At 39.7% G+C, this 22165-nt stretch overlaps 1 protein-coding gene across 1 annotated transcript in view; it reads left to right on the forward strand.

Moving 5' to 3' along the window:
• cngb1a (cyclic nucleotide gated channel subunit beta 1a) overlaps nucleotides 1-22165 on the forward strand; it is a 136950-nt gene that overhangs the window by 46499 nt on the left and 68286 nt on the right. The window contains exons 8-11 of the mRNA XM_060837514.1: nucleotides 277-372; nucleotides 1729-1886; nucleotides 2563-2733; nucleotides 12691-12903. Of these exons, the coding sequence (XP_060693497.1) occupies nucleotides 277-372; nucleotides 1729-1886; nucleotides 2563-2733; nucleotides 12691-12903 (638 nt within the window). The remainder of the gene's footprint in view (nucleotides 1-276; nucleotides 373-1728; nucleotides 1887-2562; nucleotides 2734-12690; nucleotides 12904-22165) is intronic.

Below are 22165 nucleotides of genomic sequence, written 5' to 3' on the forward strand. Positions count from 1 at the left end.
AATGCTTAGTGTTGGAAAGACTTTGCAGGCTGATTAACAACCAGCTTTGAGTCTGGTAAACACTCCTTCCTTGGTCATCAAATCTGGAATGAGATTTGAACCCAGACTCTTCTAGTTCCAGAACAGGACCACCATCAACTGAATCACTCACATTCCTAAGAGTGTGATGATATAAAGCCATGACTTGACACTGGTACAGCTGTACATTTTTCTGTGATATCTTTAAATTGACATGGATAAATGACCAATGATTTCATTTTTTTTTTAATCGGACAGAAGTAAGTCCTCCTATCATGAAAATGTGGATGAACCATCCGAGGAATTACCAGTGCAAGCTTGGAATAGCCAGACCAACCTCCAGGTTGAAGATAGGTCAGTTAGCAAGACCTATGTTGGTGCTTGCCCAACAGATGTTGATGGGTGTTTTGATGTTAAGTTTTACTAAGCTACTCTTGCTGCTGCAGACGCTGCTTATTTTTGCCACAGTCCCTTCCCCTGATTGTTTCAAGAAGATGTCAAGTTTTTCTGGCTGCAAATCATTTTACACGGAAGGGTTGCTATTGGTTCCAATGGGCGGAGATGGTGTGCAGTAATATATGCACCTAATTTGTAGTAATAGTCATTTACACCTAAGCTCCTGATATAGTTGCTCACTGTAATTTATGATGAACAGATAGCAAGAGGGGTAACTTGAGCAAGAAATAAATATTGGGGGGGGGGGAAGAGAGAGGGGGGAAGTAACAGAGATTTGAATATCACAGAAGAGCAGGGAGAGACAGGCAGACAGGCAAAAATTCTGATTTAATTTGTCTCATTTATTTAATTAATTTGGTGATGCCATCCTTTTGCTTGGTTATTTTTATTCAAACATACCTGTATTTTGTCAATTCTTGGATAAAACATTAACTGCTGAACTTTCTGCACAAGTAGAATTCCCAGATATCCCACTGCTCAGTTCCATGAATAGAGGCTGTAAAAGAGTAGAAACAGAGGCTGGAGCAGCAGCAAAAGAACCAAGGGGGTTTCCACACTTTCATCAGGCTGAGTGAGGTGGCTCATTCGTAGGGCACACACAGAAGTCATACCGCTGCAGATGTTGCCAAGATCACAGTCCAAAAGTAAAGCAACAGGCTGCATAATCAACAATAGTGCAAGTTGTAAAAGGCAATGGTTGATGTTGAAATTACATTAACCCCACCCAATCTGATGACATCACACAGACTTTATGTGGTGAAATACATTAGTTAGTTTTGCATGAGATACTGATGGATACAGATTCCTGGTTCCTGATAGTTATAATTATGCCTAACTAGTTAATACTAATTGCATCCACTTTAATCATGCATTAAACTAAACTTTGTTATGTTAACAAGTATCTGATTGTTAAGACTCTCTCATGATCTATTCTCGACCCCTAATCACTAGTTAGTCCCTAGACTAAGCACAGAAAGGAGGATTAATGCCAGTGAGTTACCCTAGCCACAAGCTAACAGCAATTAGGAGCCACAGCCTAATATGTTCGATAAAATAGCAGACAAGATATACAAGAATACATAAGGCTACTAGAATTGCAATAATTTTTATTCTACAAAAGCTTGCATTTAGTTCAGTATGTCCCTTAGCATAACTACTTATAGCAATAATAATCTTAAGCTATCTTCTTAAAGCTAGCATCCAACACATCACATATGGAAACTCAAAGTTTCTGAATTCCGTTTTCTTGTTCAGTTTCAGCGATAAACAGGGCTCAACAACAAGTATTACTAGTGCTATTGTGAATGAGCGCCTCCAAGAACTGGTGAGAAGCTTTAAAGAACGAACAGAACTGGTGAAGGAAAAGCTTATTGACCCCGATGCATCTGAAGATGAAGCAAGTCCAACTGCATGTAAGTAAAGGGATAGAAGAATTAGAGTCCTGGTGTTTGAGTTGGGAGAGGTAGATGGTAAGCACAGTGGGTGACAATGGAAATTATGGACTGGCATGACTGGAAAGTTTATTTGGATTATTGACACCGCTTCAGGGAGGATTTCAAAATGTTAAGCAGTAGTACTCGATTAAAATGAATCTGGAGGAATTCAGGAAGATACAAACAGAAGGTGGGTGGGGAAAGTGGAGGAATTGAATGGCTCAGAAGGGTTTATAGACTCTCCTCTCAAGTGTCTCAGGTCCCAAGCCTGGCCAGACTAATAGAAAAAAACAAGTCTCCTTTCTGTTGCCTACACCTCACCTAGACACTCCTGGCACATCCTCCCAGGAAGTGGATATAAGCTGAAGTTGAATTTCTGTCTGTCCTGTGAATCAATATCAGATCTGAAGGATAAGTAAAACTGCCCATTCTGGCAGTGGGGGAAAATATCATTGTGATTCTTTACTGTAATATTTTCTGCATTGAAATAGTGGCAACATTTTAAAGTTCTTAGCTGGCTGTGACATGACCTGAGACTTCCTGTGTCCTCAGATAATATAGAAATGCATGTCATTTTTATTAATTTGCTCCATTAGGTGGCTCAAATCTTTTTAACTTGCTCACAAACAAATCTGACCATTCATTTATACCACAGCACCAACCAAGAAGGCTGGGGAAGCTCCTGCTCCACCTCCTCCCCCAGAGGAAGAAAAGGAAGAGGAGGAAGAACACTACTGTGAAATGATGTGCTGCCGGTTTAAAACTCAACCTTGGATCAGACGGATTAAAGGACTGGGGTTTCCATCCAGCGTTGATCCTTTCAGCAGTAGGTTTAATTGAAACAATCTTTGAAAGTAATATTTGAAACAATGCTGGTGTGAACCATGACTGGTCTCAGCACCAACCAAGCAGCACTAGGATCAATAAGATTAACAGGATTGAAACCAAACAGAACTTAATGGGCAGTAATTGGTCAGTGGGCTTTTAATGGATCAGGAGATTAGTTAGCAGGTACCAATTGTCTTAGCTCGGTGGAAACTGATCTGAGTAGCAAACAGTTAACAAAAGATTGGTCATTGAAAAGTAGCCTGAGCACTAGTTATTCATTGGAACCTTGTCTCTGGAAAAAATGTTCAACAGTCACTAGTGAAAATGCATATGTCTGAGAGTTAAGTAGTCAATGGGAAATAATCTGAGCAGCAGCAGTCAATTTGTGTGTTTTTTGTTCATGCAAGTCCAACATTCATTGCTCAACCTGAATTGATCTTGGAACAGGTGAGCAGCCTTCTTGAATTGCTGCAATGTAGGAACACCCACAAAGCTGTTAAGAGGAAATTCAAAAATTGTGACCCAGAAATAGTAGAAGAATCATTATATTATGCAATTCAAGATGGTGTGTTGTGTGGAAAGGAACCAGCAGGGATTGGTATTTTGTATTAGCTCTTTCGTCCTTCCAGGTGGTGGAGGTCACAGGTTGGAAGGTGCTGTCAATGGAACATATGCACCAGGTGTGGAGGGAGCAACTATTTCACATCCTGGATGGGATGGCAATCAAAACAGTTGCATTGTCCTGAGTGGTGTTGTGTTTCTTGCATTGTTTGGAGCTGCACTCATACAGGCAACTGGATTGTATTTGATTGCACTCCTGACCTGTGTTTGCACGTAATTGGCAGGCTTTGAGGAGTCAGAAGGTTATTACAGAATTCCCAATCTTTAACCTGCTCTTAAAACCACACTATTAAATAGACAAGTTAAATAATAATCATTTTAAAAACCTGACATTTCTCATTCCTTCTGTGAGACTGAGAGATTCATCGTCAGCATAGATGTCCTGGTCATTGTTTCTCATCTTCTTCCCAGTATGACAACCTGGGCCACCTTTAACAACTAAGCCACCGATCTTGTTGTTATGCAGAATTCAGAACAGGTCATGACCTCAATTTCTCCATTTCATCCTAAATTTTAAAAACCCAACATACTTCATATTTGTAACACTAATTGGGTCAAGTGCTGAGATGCTTTGTTGGAACCCAAACTGGACATCCATGAACACACTGTTGCAGAGTTAGTAAGAGCAAATCTCTGCAGATGCCGGAATCTGTACTGAAAACAAAAAATGCTGGAGATCACAGTGGGTCAGGCAGCATCCATGGAGAGAAAGTAAGCTAATATTTCGAGTCTATATTACTCTTCAGATGCAAGAGTCATCTGATGAAAAATCATTTGGACTCAAATATTGGCTTGCTTTCTCTCCATGGATGTTGCAGAGTTAGTGCTGCTTAGTAGCACTTTACAGAACACCTTCCATTATTTTGCGAAAGATTGAGAGTAGATTGATGGAGTAGTAATTAGCTAGATTGGAATTGTCTTGGTGTTTGAGAACAAGACATACGTGGGTGATTTGGGTAAATGCCAGTACTGTGGCTGCATTGGAACAGCTTGGATTGAGGGAACAATAATAAGTATCAGATGGAGTGTTGTCAGAACCCACAGTCTTTATTATGTCCAATGTGTTCACCCATTCCTTAGCAGATGTGCAATGAATCAAATTTGCTGAATTACTTGTGACACTTAGGTCCTCAGAAGGATGCCAAGATCAATCATCCACCTGGCACTTTGGCAACAGACAGGTGCAAATGCCTTAATAATAGGAACTTAATTTTGAAAAAACACGGCTAAGTAGGAACATCAAAATGCTGTCTAATGAAAAGGAACCTCAGTAGGACCTAATTCATAAGATTTTTATTTGAGCAATAACTAGTCAACAATACATGGTTTATTTAATGCTCATTGTAACTAAGTCACAGTCTTGCTCAGTGATTAAACAAAAGTCAACAATAACAAATTCAGGCAACAAGTACTATGACCAAAAATTAATTGGCTGAATCTCATCACGTCAGTGTTAAAGAGCAGTGTGGGGAAAGATTAGCTGTGACTTCCATGAATCACAATTTTTATATTTTACCATACTCCTATTTATATAATTTTAATGTTGATGTGGAGGTGTCGGTGTTGGACTGGGGTGGACAAAGTTAAAAATCACACAACACCAGGTTATAGTCCAACAGCTTTAATTGGAAGCACTAGCTTTCGAGGCACTGCCTCTTCACAGGTGGTTGTGGAACATGAGCATATGATACAGAATTTATAGCAAAAGGGTTACAGTGTCATGAAGTTGTAATGATACTTAAACAACTTTAGTTAAAAATCACACAACACCAAGTTATAGTTCTTAAACAAATTTAGATTAAGTTTTTCATCTTTTAGAATGGGATATGGTGGTAAGGTGGTGTTGAGAATGTAATTCTGGGATTTACATAATAAAGAACCTAAACCACCATATCCCATTCTAAAAGATGAAAGAATCAATCTAAATAAATTTAAAGAACTATAACCTAGTGGATTTCAATTTTATATTATTGTATTTAGTGTGATTCTGTGCTGCAATGAGGCAAAAAAATGTGATATTCTCTTTTAATGATTCAAATAAACGCATATTGTTCTTGCTGTGACTTTAGCAGATTCCAATGTTACCAGAATGGAACAGATCATTGTCATGTAATGGATGGACACTCTCTCTTGTGTTTCCATGGCTTGCATTTCAGATCACACGGACTAATTTGAATAAAGTTTCCTTTCTTTGGAGGCTGTACGGGCCATAAAGAAGCTAAGCTTAATCAAGTTATAAGTGAACACAAATCCATGACACAAAATTCCCCACAAATTGACACTAACCATCACATTCATATAAAGTAATAAGACTGTAAAGAGATAAATAATGCATCAGTGCAAGAGAAAGTGCTGTTCTAAATGGGGATTGAAGCATATTAAATTGATGCAGTTCTATGAAAATATAGAGAAGATATAATTATAATAGTTATATAATAACATGATAATGTACCTAAATTGTGCTATGTCCAGCAGAAAATGTTTATTTGCAGCAGTGGGGAGAGACCTTAGTTAGAAATGCTTGGCAGAGCAATTTATCGACAACTTAGTCAGGATATAGACTGTGCAATTACTAAGTTAAAAATCACACAACAATAGGTTATAGTCCAACAGTTTATTTGGAGGCACTAGCTTTCAAAGCGCTGTTTCTTCATCGGGTGGTTGTGGAGCAGAATCATATGACACAGAATTATAGCAACAGGATTGCAGTGATTAATATTAAGCAAATTTAGCTTGAGTCTTTCATCTTTTAGAGTGATCATATTAGTTTCAGTTCCTTCATATGTAAATCCCAGAACTTTTTTTAAAGTTCTCAATATGGCTTTAACAATAGGTGCCATCTCAGTTCAGATAATGCATTGAAGGTGTGAAATTAAAGTTTGTCTGTAACCCAATGTTAGGTCAGACTGATTCTACTTCTAAAGTGGGAATTACATAATTTTACATGGATTTATGCAGTTTTTGAGCAAAATAAAATAATTCTGCAAGTATAATTTCACCCTACAAATTTGTGTGTGTGTATATGTGCAGGGGAGACCAAGTGAATTTGAGCATGGGGGTGTGAGTGTCTGAGAGAATGTGTGTACGTGTGTGAGTGTAATGGGGTATAAGTCTGTGAGAGGGTGCATGTGAGTGTGGGGGTTGTGTATGTGTGTGTGTGTGTATGCGCGCGTGTGTGTGAGAGTGAACAGTGCAGTGGGGTCACCTGTATGTGACGTCATTCCAAGATCCCGCCTGGCGCCATCCCCATGAGTACCGAACTTGGCTATCAGCCTCTGCTCAGCCACTTTGTGATTTTGCCTGTCTCGAAGTCTGCCTTGGAGGATGGTCACCCAAAGCTCCAAGACCGAATGACCTAGACTGCTGAAGTTTTCAGGACATGCAGCAACAGATGAATGGACACCGCAAAACAATCACTAGCCAGGAGTGTTCTATCCCAGTCAAGGAACACTTCAGTGGTCCGAGACATTCGGCCTCAGACCTTTGAGTGATCATTGTCCAGGGCAGACTTTGGGACAGGCAACTTCGCACAGTGGCCGAGCAGAGGCTGATAGCCAAGTTCAGTACCCATGGGAATGGCCTCAACTGGGACCTTGGGTTCATTTTGCACTACAGGTAACTCCACCGCACTATATACACACACACACGCGTGCGCGCGCACACACACACACACCCTCTCTCATACACTCACACATACACCCCCCACATTCACACCCACACAAGCACCCTCTCACAAACTTACACCCCATTACACATACACACACTCTGTATATAGACAGAATCAGTCTGACCTAACATTGGGACACAGACAGAGTTTAATTTCATACCTTCAATACATTATCTGAGCTGAGATGGCACCTATTGTTAAAAGATATCTTGGGAATGTAACTTGAAAATGTTCTAGGATTTACATATGAAGGAACCAAAACTAACATGATCATTCTAAAAGATGAAAGACTCAAGCTAAATTTGTTTAATATTACATTCCATGACACTGCAATCCTGTTGCTATAATTCTGTGTCATATGATTCTGCTCCACAACCATCTGATGAAGAAGCAGCACTTCGAAAGCTAGTGCCTCCAAACAAGCCTGTTGGACTATAATCTGGTGTTGTGTGATTCTTAACTTTGTCCACCCGAGTCCAGCACTGGCACAACCAAATTGTGCAATTATGAATTAGTGAGTGCTTGACATAACACACGATGCAAAATGCTTTGTTCCAATCACTGTTTTCATGCATCTTGCGCAAAACAATCTCAGCGCAAAAAAAAGAATAAGCAACAGTTTTTAAAGCATGCCATGAAGGAGATACCTGAGAAAGTGATGAGTTTTAGTATAGAATGAACATTGGAAAGAAGGAAATGTCTAGGCAATTAGAGTCAGAGTCATAGAGATATACAACCTGGAAACAGACACTTCGGTCCAACTCGTCCATGCTGACCAGATATCCCAACATAATCTAGTCCCATTTGCCAGCACTTGGCCCATAACACTCTAAACCCTTCCTATTCATGCACCCATCCAGATGCCTTTTAAACGTTGCAATTGTACCAGCCTCCACCACTTCTTCTGGCAGCTCATTCCATATATTCACAACCCTGTGTGTGAAAACGTTGCCCCTTAGGTCCCTTTTATATCTTTCCTAACTCACCCTAAACCTATTACCTCCAGTTCTGGACTCCCCCAACCCAGGGAAAAGGCCTTGCCTATTTACCCTATCCATGCCGCTCATGATTTTTAAACCCCTATAAGGTCACCCCTCAGTCTCCAATTCTTCAGGGAAAACAGCCCCAGCCTGTTCAGCCTCTCCCTATAGTTCAAATCCTCCAACCCTAGCAACATCCTTGTAAATCTTTTCTGAACCCTTTCAAGTTTCACAACATCCTTCTGATAGGAAGGAAACCAGAACTGCATGCAATACTCCAAAATTTGCCGAACCAAAGTCCTGTACAGCCGCAACATGACCTCCCAACTCTTGTACTCAATACTTGGGTAAATCTTAGTTTATAAATCTGTGATGCTGTTTCACAATTGTGCATTGTCACTTCACACATACCACAGTCACTTATCATCAAAACACCACTTCACCATTATCTGGGTTTTCTCATATTTGGCCTGCAGTGACGTAGATTGAAAGGAAAGCAAACGTTATGTTTGGCACTGGTTTGGTTGCACGGGTTGCTGGAAAGATGACAGATTTACATATCTGTCTGTTTTGTCAAGGTTTACTCCCTTAGCCTTGAGCTCTCACATGGTAGAGTTATTGTAGAGCTATTCACCCTTATCTTTGCAGTTTGATTCATGAAATCCAGGGCATGTCCACAAGGCATGTAAGGGGGAAGACTATCACATAGTGGTTATGTAACTGGACTAGATTAGATTAGATTCCTACAGTATGGAAATAGGCTCTTCAAGTCCACACCGACCCTCCAAAGAGTAATCCACCCAGACCCATTCCCCTACGTTGACCCCTGACTAATGCACTTAACACTATGGAAATTTAGCAGAGCCAATTCACCTAACCTGCATATCTTTGGATTGTGGGAGGAAACCTGGAAGAAATCCACGCAGACACAGGGAGAATGTGCAAACTCCACACGGACAGTTGCCTGAAGCAGGAATCGAACCCAGGACCCTGACGCTGTGAAGTAGCAGTGCTAACCACTGAGCTGCCATGCCACCCAGAATAGTAATGTGACTGCTCCGTGAAATGGTTCAAATTCCACTACGGCAGCTGGTTGAATTTAAAATGAATTAATGGATCTAGAATTAATTACTAGTCTCATTAGGTTTTACAGCGAAACCATTGTCGATTGTCATAAAAAACAATCAGTTTATGAATGCCCTTTGTCGAAGGAAATCTCCCGTTCTTTCCTATTCCAGCCAATATTTGATTCCAGATCACAGCAATGTGGTTGGCTCTTAAATGTCCTCTGAAATGGCCTAGTAATCCACTCAGTTGTATCAAACTGCTGCAAAGTCTAAAAGGAATGATATTGGAAGGACCTCTGGACATTAATGTAGGCACCAGAAATGATAATGATAAGCACAGCCTGACAACCCTGTAAATCCTCCTTGCCAACATCTAGGAGTTTTATTTTGCCAAGTTTGGGTCAGCTGTCTTACAGACTAGTCAAGCGACAGCCTCGTAGAGTCACTGTAATCAAATCATACCTAACTGACAATTTCCCAGATACCACAATCCTCCTCCCTAAGCATGTTCTGTACCTTGGGCTGGACAGGCTCACTGAATTCCACTGCTATTAATACAGTACGGTTATTATTGATTGGACTAACAACATAAATACTTCTCTACAAGAACATGTCAAAAGGCTAAGAATTCTGTAGTTACTCACCTCTGGTATGTGTGTTGAAGAACACTCCACCTTCTTGGATTAGTGTAGATTCAACAAAACACGAAACCTTGACATCATCCAGGCCAAAGGCACCCATCTCTTCAAATATTCACTTTCTCCACCACCAATACAAGTAGCTGAAGTGTAAACTGTCTACAAAATGAACAGAAGGAACTCAACAAGGTTTCCTCAGCAGCACCAACCAAACCCACAATCATCTAGAAGAACAAAGGCTGCAGGTGGAAACACCATGACCTGCAAGATCTTCTCAAAGTCAGGACCATTGTGACTTGAAACTATATTGCCGTTCCTTCACTGTCACTGGATCAAACCTCGAACTTCCTTCTAAAAAGCATTGAAGGTGTACCTGCACCATATGGACTGCGGTAGTTCACGAGGACAACTCACTATCATTTTCTCAAAGGGTAAGAATGGGCAATAAATGCCAGACTCATCAAAAACATTCCATATCCTATGAACAAATTAAAAGAAAGTATTTTCCCAGATATTTTGAGATGGTGCTGTAGCCATAATCCACGTCCCATTTAAGATGCATAGGTTGGCGTTAACAATTACAGACCACCTTTACCCAATATTAGCCTCACACAAAGCTGGACTTCATGTAGGACATGTATCCAGGCAGCAGGACATTTTGTGCACAACCCAATAATGAAGATTAACAGACAATTCAAAGTTAATGTGCTGCCCAATCAGGCACAGGGTATTCTCACACTGAAATGGAGCGTATCCCATTTTTAATCCACCTGCCTTTTGGTATGAAGAATAGAGGAGGTAAATAATATTTAAAAGAAGGAAGAATGCAGAAATCTCCAGCACAGGTGGTTTTGGGCTCATCATGCATGAATTACAAAAAGATTGCATCCAAATGAATTGGTAGCCTTTATTTCAAAGAGAATGGAGCATGAAAATAAGGAGGTCTTGCTAAAACTATACTCGGCAGTGGTCAGACCATAGCTGGAATACTGTGAACAGTCCTGGTCCCCTTATTGAAGGAAAGATATAGAAAGATATAGTCCAAAGAATCTTGATTAGTTTGATTCTGAGTATGGACAGATTATCCTATGAGGAGAGGTTGAGTAGATTGAGCTTGTACTCATTTTAGAACCATGGAAGCTGAAATACATAATATTCTTATGGGACTTGATATGGTGGATACAGAAAGATTGTTTCCTTTTATGGGAGAGTCTAGGACCAGAGGACATAATCTCAAAATGAAACAGAGATGTGGAGGATTATTTATCTCAGAGAATAGTGAATCTATGGAATTCTTTACTGGAGGGAGCTATTGAGGCTGGGTTGCTAAGTACATTTAAGACTGAGGTAGACAGATGTTTGATTAGTAAGGGAATCAAGTGTTATGGGAATAAGGCAGGAAAGTGGGGTTGAGGTTATCAAATCAAACATAATCTCATTGAATGACAAAGCAGACTCAATGGGACAAATGGCCTATTCTACTCCTTACAATCTAACTCTAAACCAAGGCACTATTGACTGTGGCAGAGCTGTTTTCGTTGCTGGGGGTCTCTCAAGTATGGCAGCGTTCTGGCTCTGTATTTATATTAAGGCTTGAAGGTCAGTGTAAACACATTTGGTACACTGATTAACAGCTGTGTATAGATTAAGCAGCCATAAAACAGTGATAGCAGGCAGTCTGCCATTATGTTGTTGATTTTACATGAATAATTCTAAGTGCAGACTTACAGTTCAATTGCAAAGTAGACCTCAGATTCCATCCTGTTTATGTAAAAATCAATTTCTTACATCTTCCATCATTATCTGCAAAGAAAAGGTTGTTTCTCTTCCCTTCCTTCCTAAATTGTGGGTACTTGCGATCAAAGGGAGAAAGTTCAACTGTTGAACAGCCAAACTCAGCAAAGACTGGTAATCCAAGTTACAACTTTCCTTGACTGTATGTTTGTTATCCATCAAGGGCAATTGAGTAGACCAAAGTTTTAGTTACCTATTTATCTAAAACCAATCTATGCAGCATCACTAAAATCTGACCACACTCTACCTGACTTGCTGAAAAACTGCTTGGAGATTTGACCGTTGGTTTAACTTAGATTTTAACCTTATCTTTATGTTGACAGGTAAACAAGACCCCATAGTTCAATGACAAGATTCACTGCACAGTAAAATCACATTTGCATTTTTAAAAAATTTACGGTCTGCCGACAGAATCTGATAAGTTTCCATTTCAAACTTGCAAGGTCTGCTAATGTGCAACTGATATTGCCTTGAAGTTCATGTCACCAACTTCTTATCCACTTCGATATCTTCTTGAGACTGAAGCCTGTAATGTAAAGTGTAGTTAGCTAGCAGGCATCCCTCCACTGGCAATACTCCTTGCTCCTGCTAGATAAATACTCATCCGTTGGTGACTTGTTAGGTTATATTTGTCTAACATTAGCATTGCAGATATTAAACGCTGCGTTGGGAATGGTGTTGGTTCTTGTTGGTCCTGTCCAGGTTCATTATTATCATTTGAGGGCAATGCAAAATCATTCAATGCAATATTCCAAAATATTGACGCATCTGTGTTTTAAATAATGAATTTGAACCAAATTCGGTATTGTATTTACTTTATTTCCAAAGCTCTCAGCAGTATCAACTTCTTATACATTAAATACACCCTGTCTTTATAATATCACCTGACATTCATCCCTGTATTATACCCATATGCACCTTTCTGTATAGTTACAAAGCATACTGCTAATATGTTGTGATTAGAACTTTTGTATTACTACTATTGATAAATTAAAATTAACTTGCCAATTTTTGTTGATTTAGAACTTGCTGAACTTGGCCAATTAGGGTTACATTGCTGTGTCTAGTAATCAGCTACAATTGAATTTTACTGCTATTTAAACAGCACAGAATGATGCAATATTGACTCTATCTGTATTCTATATATAAATCGATGTAAAGCACAGTTATTGTTTTCTCCTGTAATAGATCCAACATATGTGCTGTGGTTATCCATTGTGGTCTTCGCCTGGAATTGGAATGTCTGGTTAATCCCTGTGCGTTGTACTTTTCCTTATCAAACACCTGATAATGTCCACCTATGGCTGTTGATGGATTATTTCTGTGATCTGATTTACGTGATAGATATGGCTTTTTTCCAGTCTCGTCTTCAGTTCGTTCAAGGAGGAGACATTATAGTGAGTATTCACTTTAATTGCATCCACAGTAATTAATAAACATTGTTCATGCAGTGTTTGCTCTCTACCATGTGTTGCCTCTAAAAGCAATTTGTATTCTCATGAACACCATTAGCACAAACCCCCGCAGTTCTTCATTCTGTATCACACATCATTGTTTCCAACATTTTGACTGCAGTTTTGCCTCCTTTCAGGTAGTAAGGATGACAAGCAATTTCTGAACATATATTTCAATAGTCAATTTTTTCATTTGAGTACATTAATGCATACTATTAGAATTTATTGAGGTTTATGGGAGTATATTGTCACTTTAACATTAAACAATATTTTTATACTCCACTTGACATTTATTTCATTTAAGTTATCAAGATGGCCAGATCACAAAAGCTGGTTTGCCACTTGGAGATAAAAGTTCCACCCATTGTACGTAAATTACATAGATTTAAAGTGACCTGGAACTACTGCAAACACGCAAAATCTAACATTATTGCAAGAAGTAAATTGTGCATAACTAGGTACTTTGGTGCCTAAGGTGGCACCATGTATGGCGACATTATACACTTTTCACTGTCCTCCCAAACTTCTGTACTTGAGTACATGTGATAATGAAGTCTAAAATTTGAATCTCTTCACTTTCATGAGATGTCACTGTTTTAATCGTATTGGGCTTTGATTTTTTTTATTTTCAGCACTAGGTGTTTCAGCATTTCAGACATGAATCTTGTACATGTCTAAATTTGGTTCTTGGGCTCACAAATTTGGGAATTCTGAATAAAATGTCTGAATTATCTTAAATTAAACGCAACCAGCTTTAATGTGGGCTGACAGCCCACCGCATCTACTCTGTTTCTGTCATTTTCTGCATTGTGACCCCATTGTATTCAGATGTACTTGGCATATGTTGTCCCTTAATAGGTTGGCAGCATGGAGGAAGTAAGTGATTGTTGTTTAGAGCAATATCGTTATACAGTGTATTTGCAGCCTTGCCATTGTATGATCTCTGTCTCTGTTACAATTGCTTTCACTGTGGTTTGTGGGAGCCATCAAACATATTATTTTGAAACATGGTGTCAAAAGTGTGAAGCTGAGATTGAGTGAATTTTCAGGGCTGCAAGAGAGCCAGCTACTGTAAAACGTTAGCAAGGAAGAATTGAAACAGTCTGAAACTTTGAAATACGAGGTGGGTTGGAATGCCTCTGGATTTTCCAGTCCCAGCTGCTGTGGAAATAAAAAGATATGAGACACAACAGGAACTTTTCTACTTGCAGTAACAAAGCTTTGAGATAGCTATAAAATTAAATAAGAAAACTGAGCAAACAAAAGAAACAATATTTTTATTGCTAGAGAAAGTGTTACAAGGTGTTTTATATCCTAAGCCTCACTAAGGAGCTAAGAAGACATACAGGAAAGATTATGAAAGATTAGAAAACATTCTTGGAACCCTTTATTAATGATACATATGAACAGCATATGTTCAACATCTGAACTGAAACAGAATGGGAGACTATTTGTCAGTATGTGATGGCATTGATATAACTCACCAAATCCTGAGAGTTTGGGCAATGGAAAGATGATTTAATCAGAAATAGGATTGTCTTAAGCATTAGAGATTCTGCCAAAAGAACTTGCCTACTGAGAGAGGATAAGCTTGCTCTTAAGAAATACAGCAAATGTTTAGAATCTCTGAGGCTGCCAATCATCAGCTAGAGAGTATTAATGGGAGAACAGATGAGGGTTTGCATTATACAGTGCTAGGTTTCAGATTGAACGAGAATAATATATTGTAAAAAATGAAATAATTGCAGAAGAGCCAGCAGAAAGATAAAGGTCAGAGGGCAGGATATAAATATTTTGAAGGACACTATATAAACGAAAAGGAAATCTATCTACTCAGGAAAGGTGATGTTGTAATTGTGAGTGGAATTACTCTTCATGCTGTTTAGCTGGAATGAAGCAGAGTAAACTTGCAATGTTGGCTGCCAGAGAAACGTCAACCAATAATACTGAGAAAATACTTAACACCATACAACATGTTGGCATGTAGGTCGAAAGCTTATAAATACTTGGTGAATGTTAGAATGATGAGTTCAGAAAGAGAGCATCAAATGAATGTAAAGTGTTCATTTCACACTAGTGCTTCATGTAACATGATGTGCTTCACAAAAGTACTTCAAGACATTTGAAGCCCTCAAATGTACAATTAAAGTCGTATGACAAAACAGCACTAATTTGAAGAAGACAAATGAATGGTACATTGAGAAGAATGATAATGTAGAGTTCCAGATAGCAATGGTTAAACAAAATCTACTCATCTCAACTGAGGAAATTCCAAAACTTGGACTGATGTGCCAGAAGAGATTTGCAGCATTATACAGGCAGGCTACTAAGCCATTCACTGTCAAGTCAATCCTAGAAGACAACAAAATGTTTTTGCAGGTCTTGTATATCTTCCTGGTGATTATTACCTTAGAATAAATGAGTGTGTGATACCAACTTAGTAGCTGCCGAAGAGAGTTTCAGCTTCCCTCAAGTCCAGTCTGAAAAACAAGATAGAAGATCTGGGAAAAAAAATGCAATTAAAGATGTTTGAAGGCCATTACATAGGTCATGCATTGACTAGAAAAGGACTTCACCTGGATCCTGACAAAATGAGAGCTGTACTTGAGATTCAGTAACTAACAAATGCATTGCAAACATTTCTTCATGCAAAATTCTTGCCTAATTCATGATCAGAGTGTGAACTCGATACAAACTCACTGCTAAGGATGTGCAATGATATTGGGCAGCAGAATTACCGGCTTTGATTACGAGAATAAAAAAAACTATTGATGATAACATCCAGTTCTGTGGTACTTTGAATCAATGATGAAATCACCTTACAGTGCAATCCATGCAAGATAGGACTTGCAGCAACCACTATGCAGCAAGAACCACCAGCTCATTTCCATTCAGGCATTAACACAACCCGAACAATGCTGTGCTCAGAGTGCCTGGCTGTTATCTTTGCAGTTTAATTAACACCTGGTAAGGAGAGTTAAAATGAAAATGGAGTACAGCCAGATGTCACATCAAAGTATCTCTTTCAGACTAATTCTATTCGTTCCAAAACACCAACAAAGAAAATAACCTTACTTGTAAAGATATCATTGAGAAATGATGTAAAAGTGAGGGAAACAGATGTGCATTGCTGATATGCTGTCAGAGTAGCTTATGAGGGAAGTTTAAAATGCTAAAACAGAGTGCAAAATCTTCTAGATTCAATAAGAAACAACAGCTTAACATGCACGGAAAGTCACAAAACCAGCAGTCATTTGAATCTGAAAGACAAGCATACTGAAATAAAGCAAAGAACATGCAACAAGATGTAACTTCCAAGTGCTGCAAGAAGTATTCATGAAGAGCTGGCCTGAAAGTATTAAGAACACACCTTTTGCTACGAGACAGTATTGGGCACATAGAGATAAAATGAAAATCCAAGATGCTATCTTGTACAAAGGAAATAGAGGTATAATACCGAACACTTGAGGTTCTGAAACACATCCATGCAGGTCATCAAGGAATTGAGTCTAGTCAGAGGAATGCGAAAGAAGTGTTCTACTGTCGAAATATGAGCAATCAGCTAGTGCCATACTTGTAATGCATACTATGGTAATGACTTGCTTATAATGCATGACATCCTAGAGAGACACTGGATGAAACTTGAAATAGACCAGTATGCTTTTGTAGGAACTGGTTGTCTATTTTGACTGCTAGAAATTAAACCAACTGATGACAAAAACTGACACTAAGAATGCCTGAAAACACACTTCTTCATTATGGCATTCCAAACATTATGATGAACAACAATGACCCTCAGTTCATGAGTTCAGAATTCAGATGGAGTCATAGAGATGAACAACATGGAAACAGACCTGTCGGTCCAACTCATCCATGCCGACCAGATATCCCAACCCAATCTAGTCCGTCCTGCCCATATCCCTCGAAATCATTCCTATTCATATACCCATCCAAATGCCTCTTAAATTTTGCAATTGTACCAGTCTCCACCACTTCCTCTGGCAGCTCGTTCCATACCCATACTGCCCTTTGTGTGAAACAATTGCCCCTTAGGTCTCTTTTATATTTTTCCATGCAAGACAGGGAAAAGACTTTATCTATTTATCCTATCCATGCCCCTCATAATTTTGTAAACCTCTATAAGGCCACCCCTCAGCCTCTGATGCTCCAGGGAAAAAAGCCCCAGCCTGTTCAGCCTCTCCCTGTAGCTCAGATCCACCAACCCTGGCAACATCCTTGTAAATCTTTTCTGAACGCTTTCAAGTTTCACATCTTTCCGATAGAAAGGAGACCAGAACTGCATGCAATATTCCAACAGTGGCCTAACCAATGTCCTGTACAGCCACAATATGACCTCCCAACTCCTGTACTCAATACTCTGACAAATAAAGAAAAGCATACCAAACACCTACTTCACTATCCTATCTACCTGCGACTCCACCTTCAAGGAGCTATGAATCTGCACTCCAAGGTCTCTTTGTTCAGCAACACTCTCTAGGACCTTACCATTAAGTGTATAAGTCCTGCTAAGATTTACTTTCCCAAAACGCAGCACCTTGCACTTATCTGAATTCAACTCCATCTGCCACTTCTCAGCCCATTGGCCCATCTGGTCAAGATCCTGTTGTAATCTGAGGTAACCCTCTTCGCTGTCCACTACTCCTCAATTTTGGTATCATCTGCAAACTTACTAACTGTACCTCTTATGCTCACATCCAAATCATTTATGTAAATGACAAAATGTAGTGGACCTAGCACCAATCCTTGTGGTACTCCACTGATCACAGGCCTCCAGTCTGAAAAACAACTCTCTACTACCACGCTCTGTCTTCCACCTTTGAGCCAGTTCTGCATCCAAATGGTTAGTTCTCCCTGTATTCCATGAGATCTAACCTTGGTAATCAGTCACCCATGGGGAACCTTGTCGAACGCCTTACTGAAGTCCATGTAGATCATATCTACCGTTCTGCCCTCATCAATCCTCTTTGTTACTTCTTCAAAAAACTCAATCAAGTTTGTGAGACATTATTTCTCACGCACAAAGCCATGTTGACTATCCCTAATCAGTCCTTGACATTCCAAATACATGTACATCCTGTCCCTCAGGATTCCCTCCAACAACTCTCCCACCACCAACATCAGGCTCACCAGTCTATAGTTCCCTGGCTTGTTCTTACCACCCTTCTTAAACAGTGGCACCACGTTTGCCAACCTCCAGTCTTCTGGCACCTTACCTGTGGCTATCAATGATACAAATATCTCAGCAAGAGGCCCAGCAATCACTTCTCTAGCTTCCCACAGAGTTCTCGGGTACACTAGATGAGGTTCTGGGGATTTATCCACCTTTACCCATTTCAAGACATCCAGCACTTGCTCCTCTGTAATTTGGCATTTTGCAAGATGTCACCATCTATTTCCCTACTGCCTATATCTTGCATATCCTTTTCCACAGTAAATACTGATGCAAGATACTCAGTTAGTATCTCCCCCATTTTCTGCAGCTCCACACAAAGGCTGCCTTGCTGAACTTTGAGGGGCCCGATTCTCTCCCTAGTTACCCTTTTGTCCTTAATGTATTTGTAAAAACCCTTTGGATTCTCCTTGATTCTATTGCCAAAACTATCTCATGTCCCCTTTTTGCTCTCCTGATTTCCCTCTTAAATATACTCCTACTTCCTTTATACTCTTGTAAGGATTCACTTGATCTACCTTGTCTATACCTTATATACGCTTCTTTCTTTTTCTTAACCAAACCCCCAATTTCTTTAGTCATCCTGCATTCCCTGTACCTACCAGCCTTTCCTAACAGGAATAGACTGTCTCTGGATTTTCGTTATTTCACTTTTGAAGGCTTCTCATTTTCCAGCAATCCCTTTACCTGCAAACATCTGCCCCCATCAGCCTTTGAAAGTTCTTAAAAATGTGTTGCTGGAAAAGCGCAGCAGGTCAGGCAGCATCAAAGGAGAAGGAGAATCGATGTTTCGGGCATAAGCCCTTCTTCAGGAAATTCTTGCCTAATACCGTCAAAATTGGCCTTTCTCCAATTTAGAACTTCAACTTTTAGATCTGGTCTATCCTTTTCCGTCACTATTTTAAATCTAATAGAATTATGGTCCCAAAGTGCTCCCCCACTGACACTTCAGCCACCTGCCCTGCCTTATTTCCCAAGAGTAGGTCAAGTTTTCCACCTTCTCTAGTAGGTACATCCACATACTGAATCAGAAAAATGTCTTGCACGCACTTAACAAATTCCTCTCCATCTAAACCCTTAAAATTATGGCAGTCCCAGTCTATGTTTGGAAAGTTAAAATCCCCTACCAAAATCACCCTATTTTTCTTACAGATAGGTGAGATCTCCTTACAAGTTTGTTTCTCAATTTCCCTCTGACTATTAGGGGGTCAATAATATAATCCCAATAAGGCGATCATCCCTTTCTTATTTCTCAGTTCCACCCAAATAACTTACCTGGATGTATTTCCGTGAATATCTTCCCTCAGCACAGCTGTAATGTTATCCCTTATCAAAAATGCCACTCTCTTGTCCTCTCTTGCCTCCCTTTCTATCTTTCCTGGAGCATTTGTATCCTGGAACATTAAGCTGCCAGTCCTGCCCATCCCTGAGCCATGTTTCTGTAATTGCTATGATATCCCAGTCCCATGTTCCTAACCGTGCCCTGAGTTCATCTGCCTTCCCTGTTAGGCCCCTTGCATTGAAATAAATGCAGTTTAATTTATTAGTCCTACCTTGTCCCAGCCTGCCCTGACTCTTTGACTCGTTTCTGTTCTCAACTGTAACAGTCTCAGATTGATCTCTTTCCTCACTATCTCCCTGGGTCCCACCCCCCCACCTTACTAGTTTAAATCCTCCCGAGCAGCTCGAGCAAATTTCCCTGCCAGTATATTAGTCTCCTTTCAATTTAGGCGCAATCCATCCTTCTTTTACAGGTCACTTCTACCCCAAAAGAGATTCCAATGATCCAAAAATGTGAATCCTTCTCCCATACACCAGCTTCTCAGCCAGGCATTCATCTGGTCTATCCTCCTATTCCTGCCCTCACTAGCTCGTAGCACTGGGAGTAATCCAGATATTACTACTCTCGAGGACATCCTTTTTACATTTTTGCCTAACTCTCTGTAATGTCCCTTCGGAATCTCAAACTTTCCCTTTCCTATGTCGTTGGTTCTAATAGGACAATGACCTCTTGCTGACCCCTCTCTCCCGTGAGAACATTCTGCACCCTCTCTGAGACATCCTTGATCTTGGCACCAGGGAAGCAACACACCATTCTGCTTTTTCTCTGCTGGCCTCAGAAATGTCTGTCTGTACCTCTGACTACAGAATCCCCTAACACAATTGATTTCTTGGAAGCCAACGTATCTCTCATTTCATTAGAGAAAGTCTCAATACCAGAAACTTGGCTGTTCATGCTACATTCCCCTGAGAATCCATCACCCCCTACATTTTCCAAAACAGCATACCTGTTTGAAATGTGTATATCCTCAAAAGATCCTGCACTAGGTGCCTACCTCTCTTACTTTTCCTGGAGTTAATCCATCTATCTGGCTGTATCTGAGACTTCCCCCTCCTTCCTATAACTGCCATCCATCACATACTGTTGCTGTTGCAAATACCTGCTTCTAACTGTCTCTCCAACCGATCCATTCAATCTGCTAAGATTTGCATCCAACAGCATTTATGGCAGATATAATCAGTAGTAACCCTTAAACTCTCTTTAACCTCCCACATCTGACAAGAAGTATATATCACTGTACTAAAGGCCATTTTTGCTCCTTCACAATCTACAGACCCAGAAAATAACACCGTCATATTCCTCTACAAAACACTGCCCCAGGTTAAATTAATAGTTATGGCTTGTATTTTAAGTTTAATCAAGAGACATATCTCCAAAAACATATAATCAAGAAAGAACCCACTATACTCACTACTGCAGCCTTCTGTTGGACACACTTAAAACAAAAATTAACTTATCTGATTCTGTGCTGTGAACTTCGCCCAAACAGTTTCCTCCAAGATCAGATGTGAATTTCACTGTTTGTTCATTTTCCCAGACGCACTCCGACGTCCAACGATATATGAATTCAAAACAGCAAAGGCAGTAACTATGCAGGTTTTCTCTCTCTCTCTCTCTCTCTCTCTCCTGCACTGTCCTCACCATGTGCTTCCTTTGTCTGTTCTTCTCCCTTTTAAAACTGTTGTTGTGGTTTTGACATTTTTTTCTCCCAAAATTCCAAAAAAAGGCAACAACATATAAAACAGTAATTGCTGCTCCTGGAATTCGAGGAAATCACCTCCAGCTAATCACATCTAAAATACCTCAAACAAGGAGCAGCTGTTACAGGCAGAAATTTTTCCTGTCCTCCATCTTGGATGATCACAAATTTCAACACCATGCATTATCTCCATGCTATCTCCAATCAAATGGCAAGAACATACAGCAATGAAAATCACCAAAGGGATCATAATGAAATCAAGCAAATCCACTCCAATAGAGTGGAGACTATAGTCCAATTTAAAGACCAATGTCAAGCTGAATCCAAATTACTGGTGCAATAGCAAAATAACGCCATTGAAGCAGAAGAAGCAATGGATGTCAGTGAATAAAATCAAGGTAAAGGGACAAAAAGCCAAATTTCACTTTGATAAAACTGACCATTAAATTGCCAGTTAGAGGGCAAACATTCAACACTCTCAAAAAGAGTCAGTCTACGTGGCAATGTGAAACCTGTATAGAGCAGTTGTCACCTTGATCCGTGCAGTAACTGTGAATTACCAGATATATTGTTGCAGCCAAATACACATGTATACAAGTAGAGATGTTCTTCCTTCATTTCAGGCAGCTGATCAGAGAGATTTGATCTCACTGTGTGCACAATGTACAAAGTGACTATCATTCATAGATGTGCACCATTCTCCAGCAACAGAAATGGAAAAAGCTTTTGTTATGGGAATTAAACTTCTCAAAGAAGAAATACCGCCCTTGGAATGAGCAGACACCAGATGAACATTCAAAGCCATTGCTCACACATGCCAGTAAAAGACTTGCATGACATTTAGATTATGTATGCAATGCATGTTCAGAAACTGATGGAAATTAGACTGGATATAATTAAAATCCAGTTTTGTTAATTAATAATTATTTTCCTTGCTGGCTATGGATATTGGGTAACTTGTCACTATAAATGATAGT

The sequence above is a fragment of the Hemiscyllium ocellatum genome, chromosome 17 (assembly GCF_020745735.1).
Source record: "Hemiscyllium ocellatum isolate sHemOce1 chromosome 17, sHemOce1.pat.X.cur, whole genome shotgun sequence".
Taxonomy (NCBI): domain Eukaryota; kingdom Metazoa; phylum Chordata; class Chondrichthyes; order Orectolobiformes; family Hemiscylliidae; genus Hemiscyllium; species Hemiscyllium ocellatum.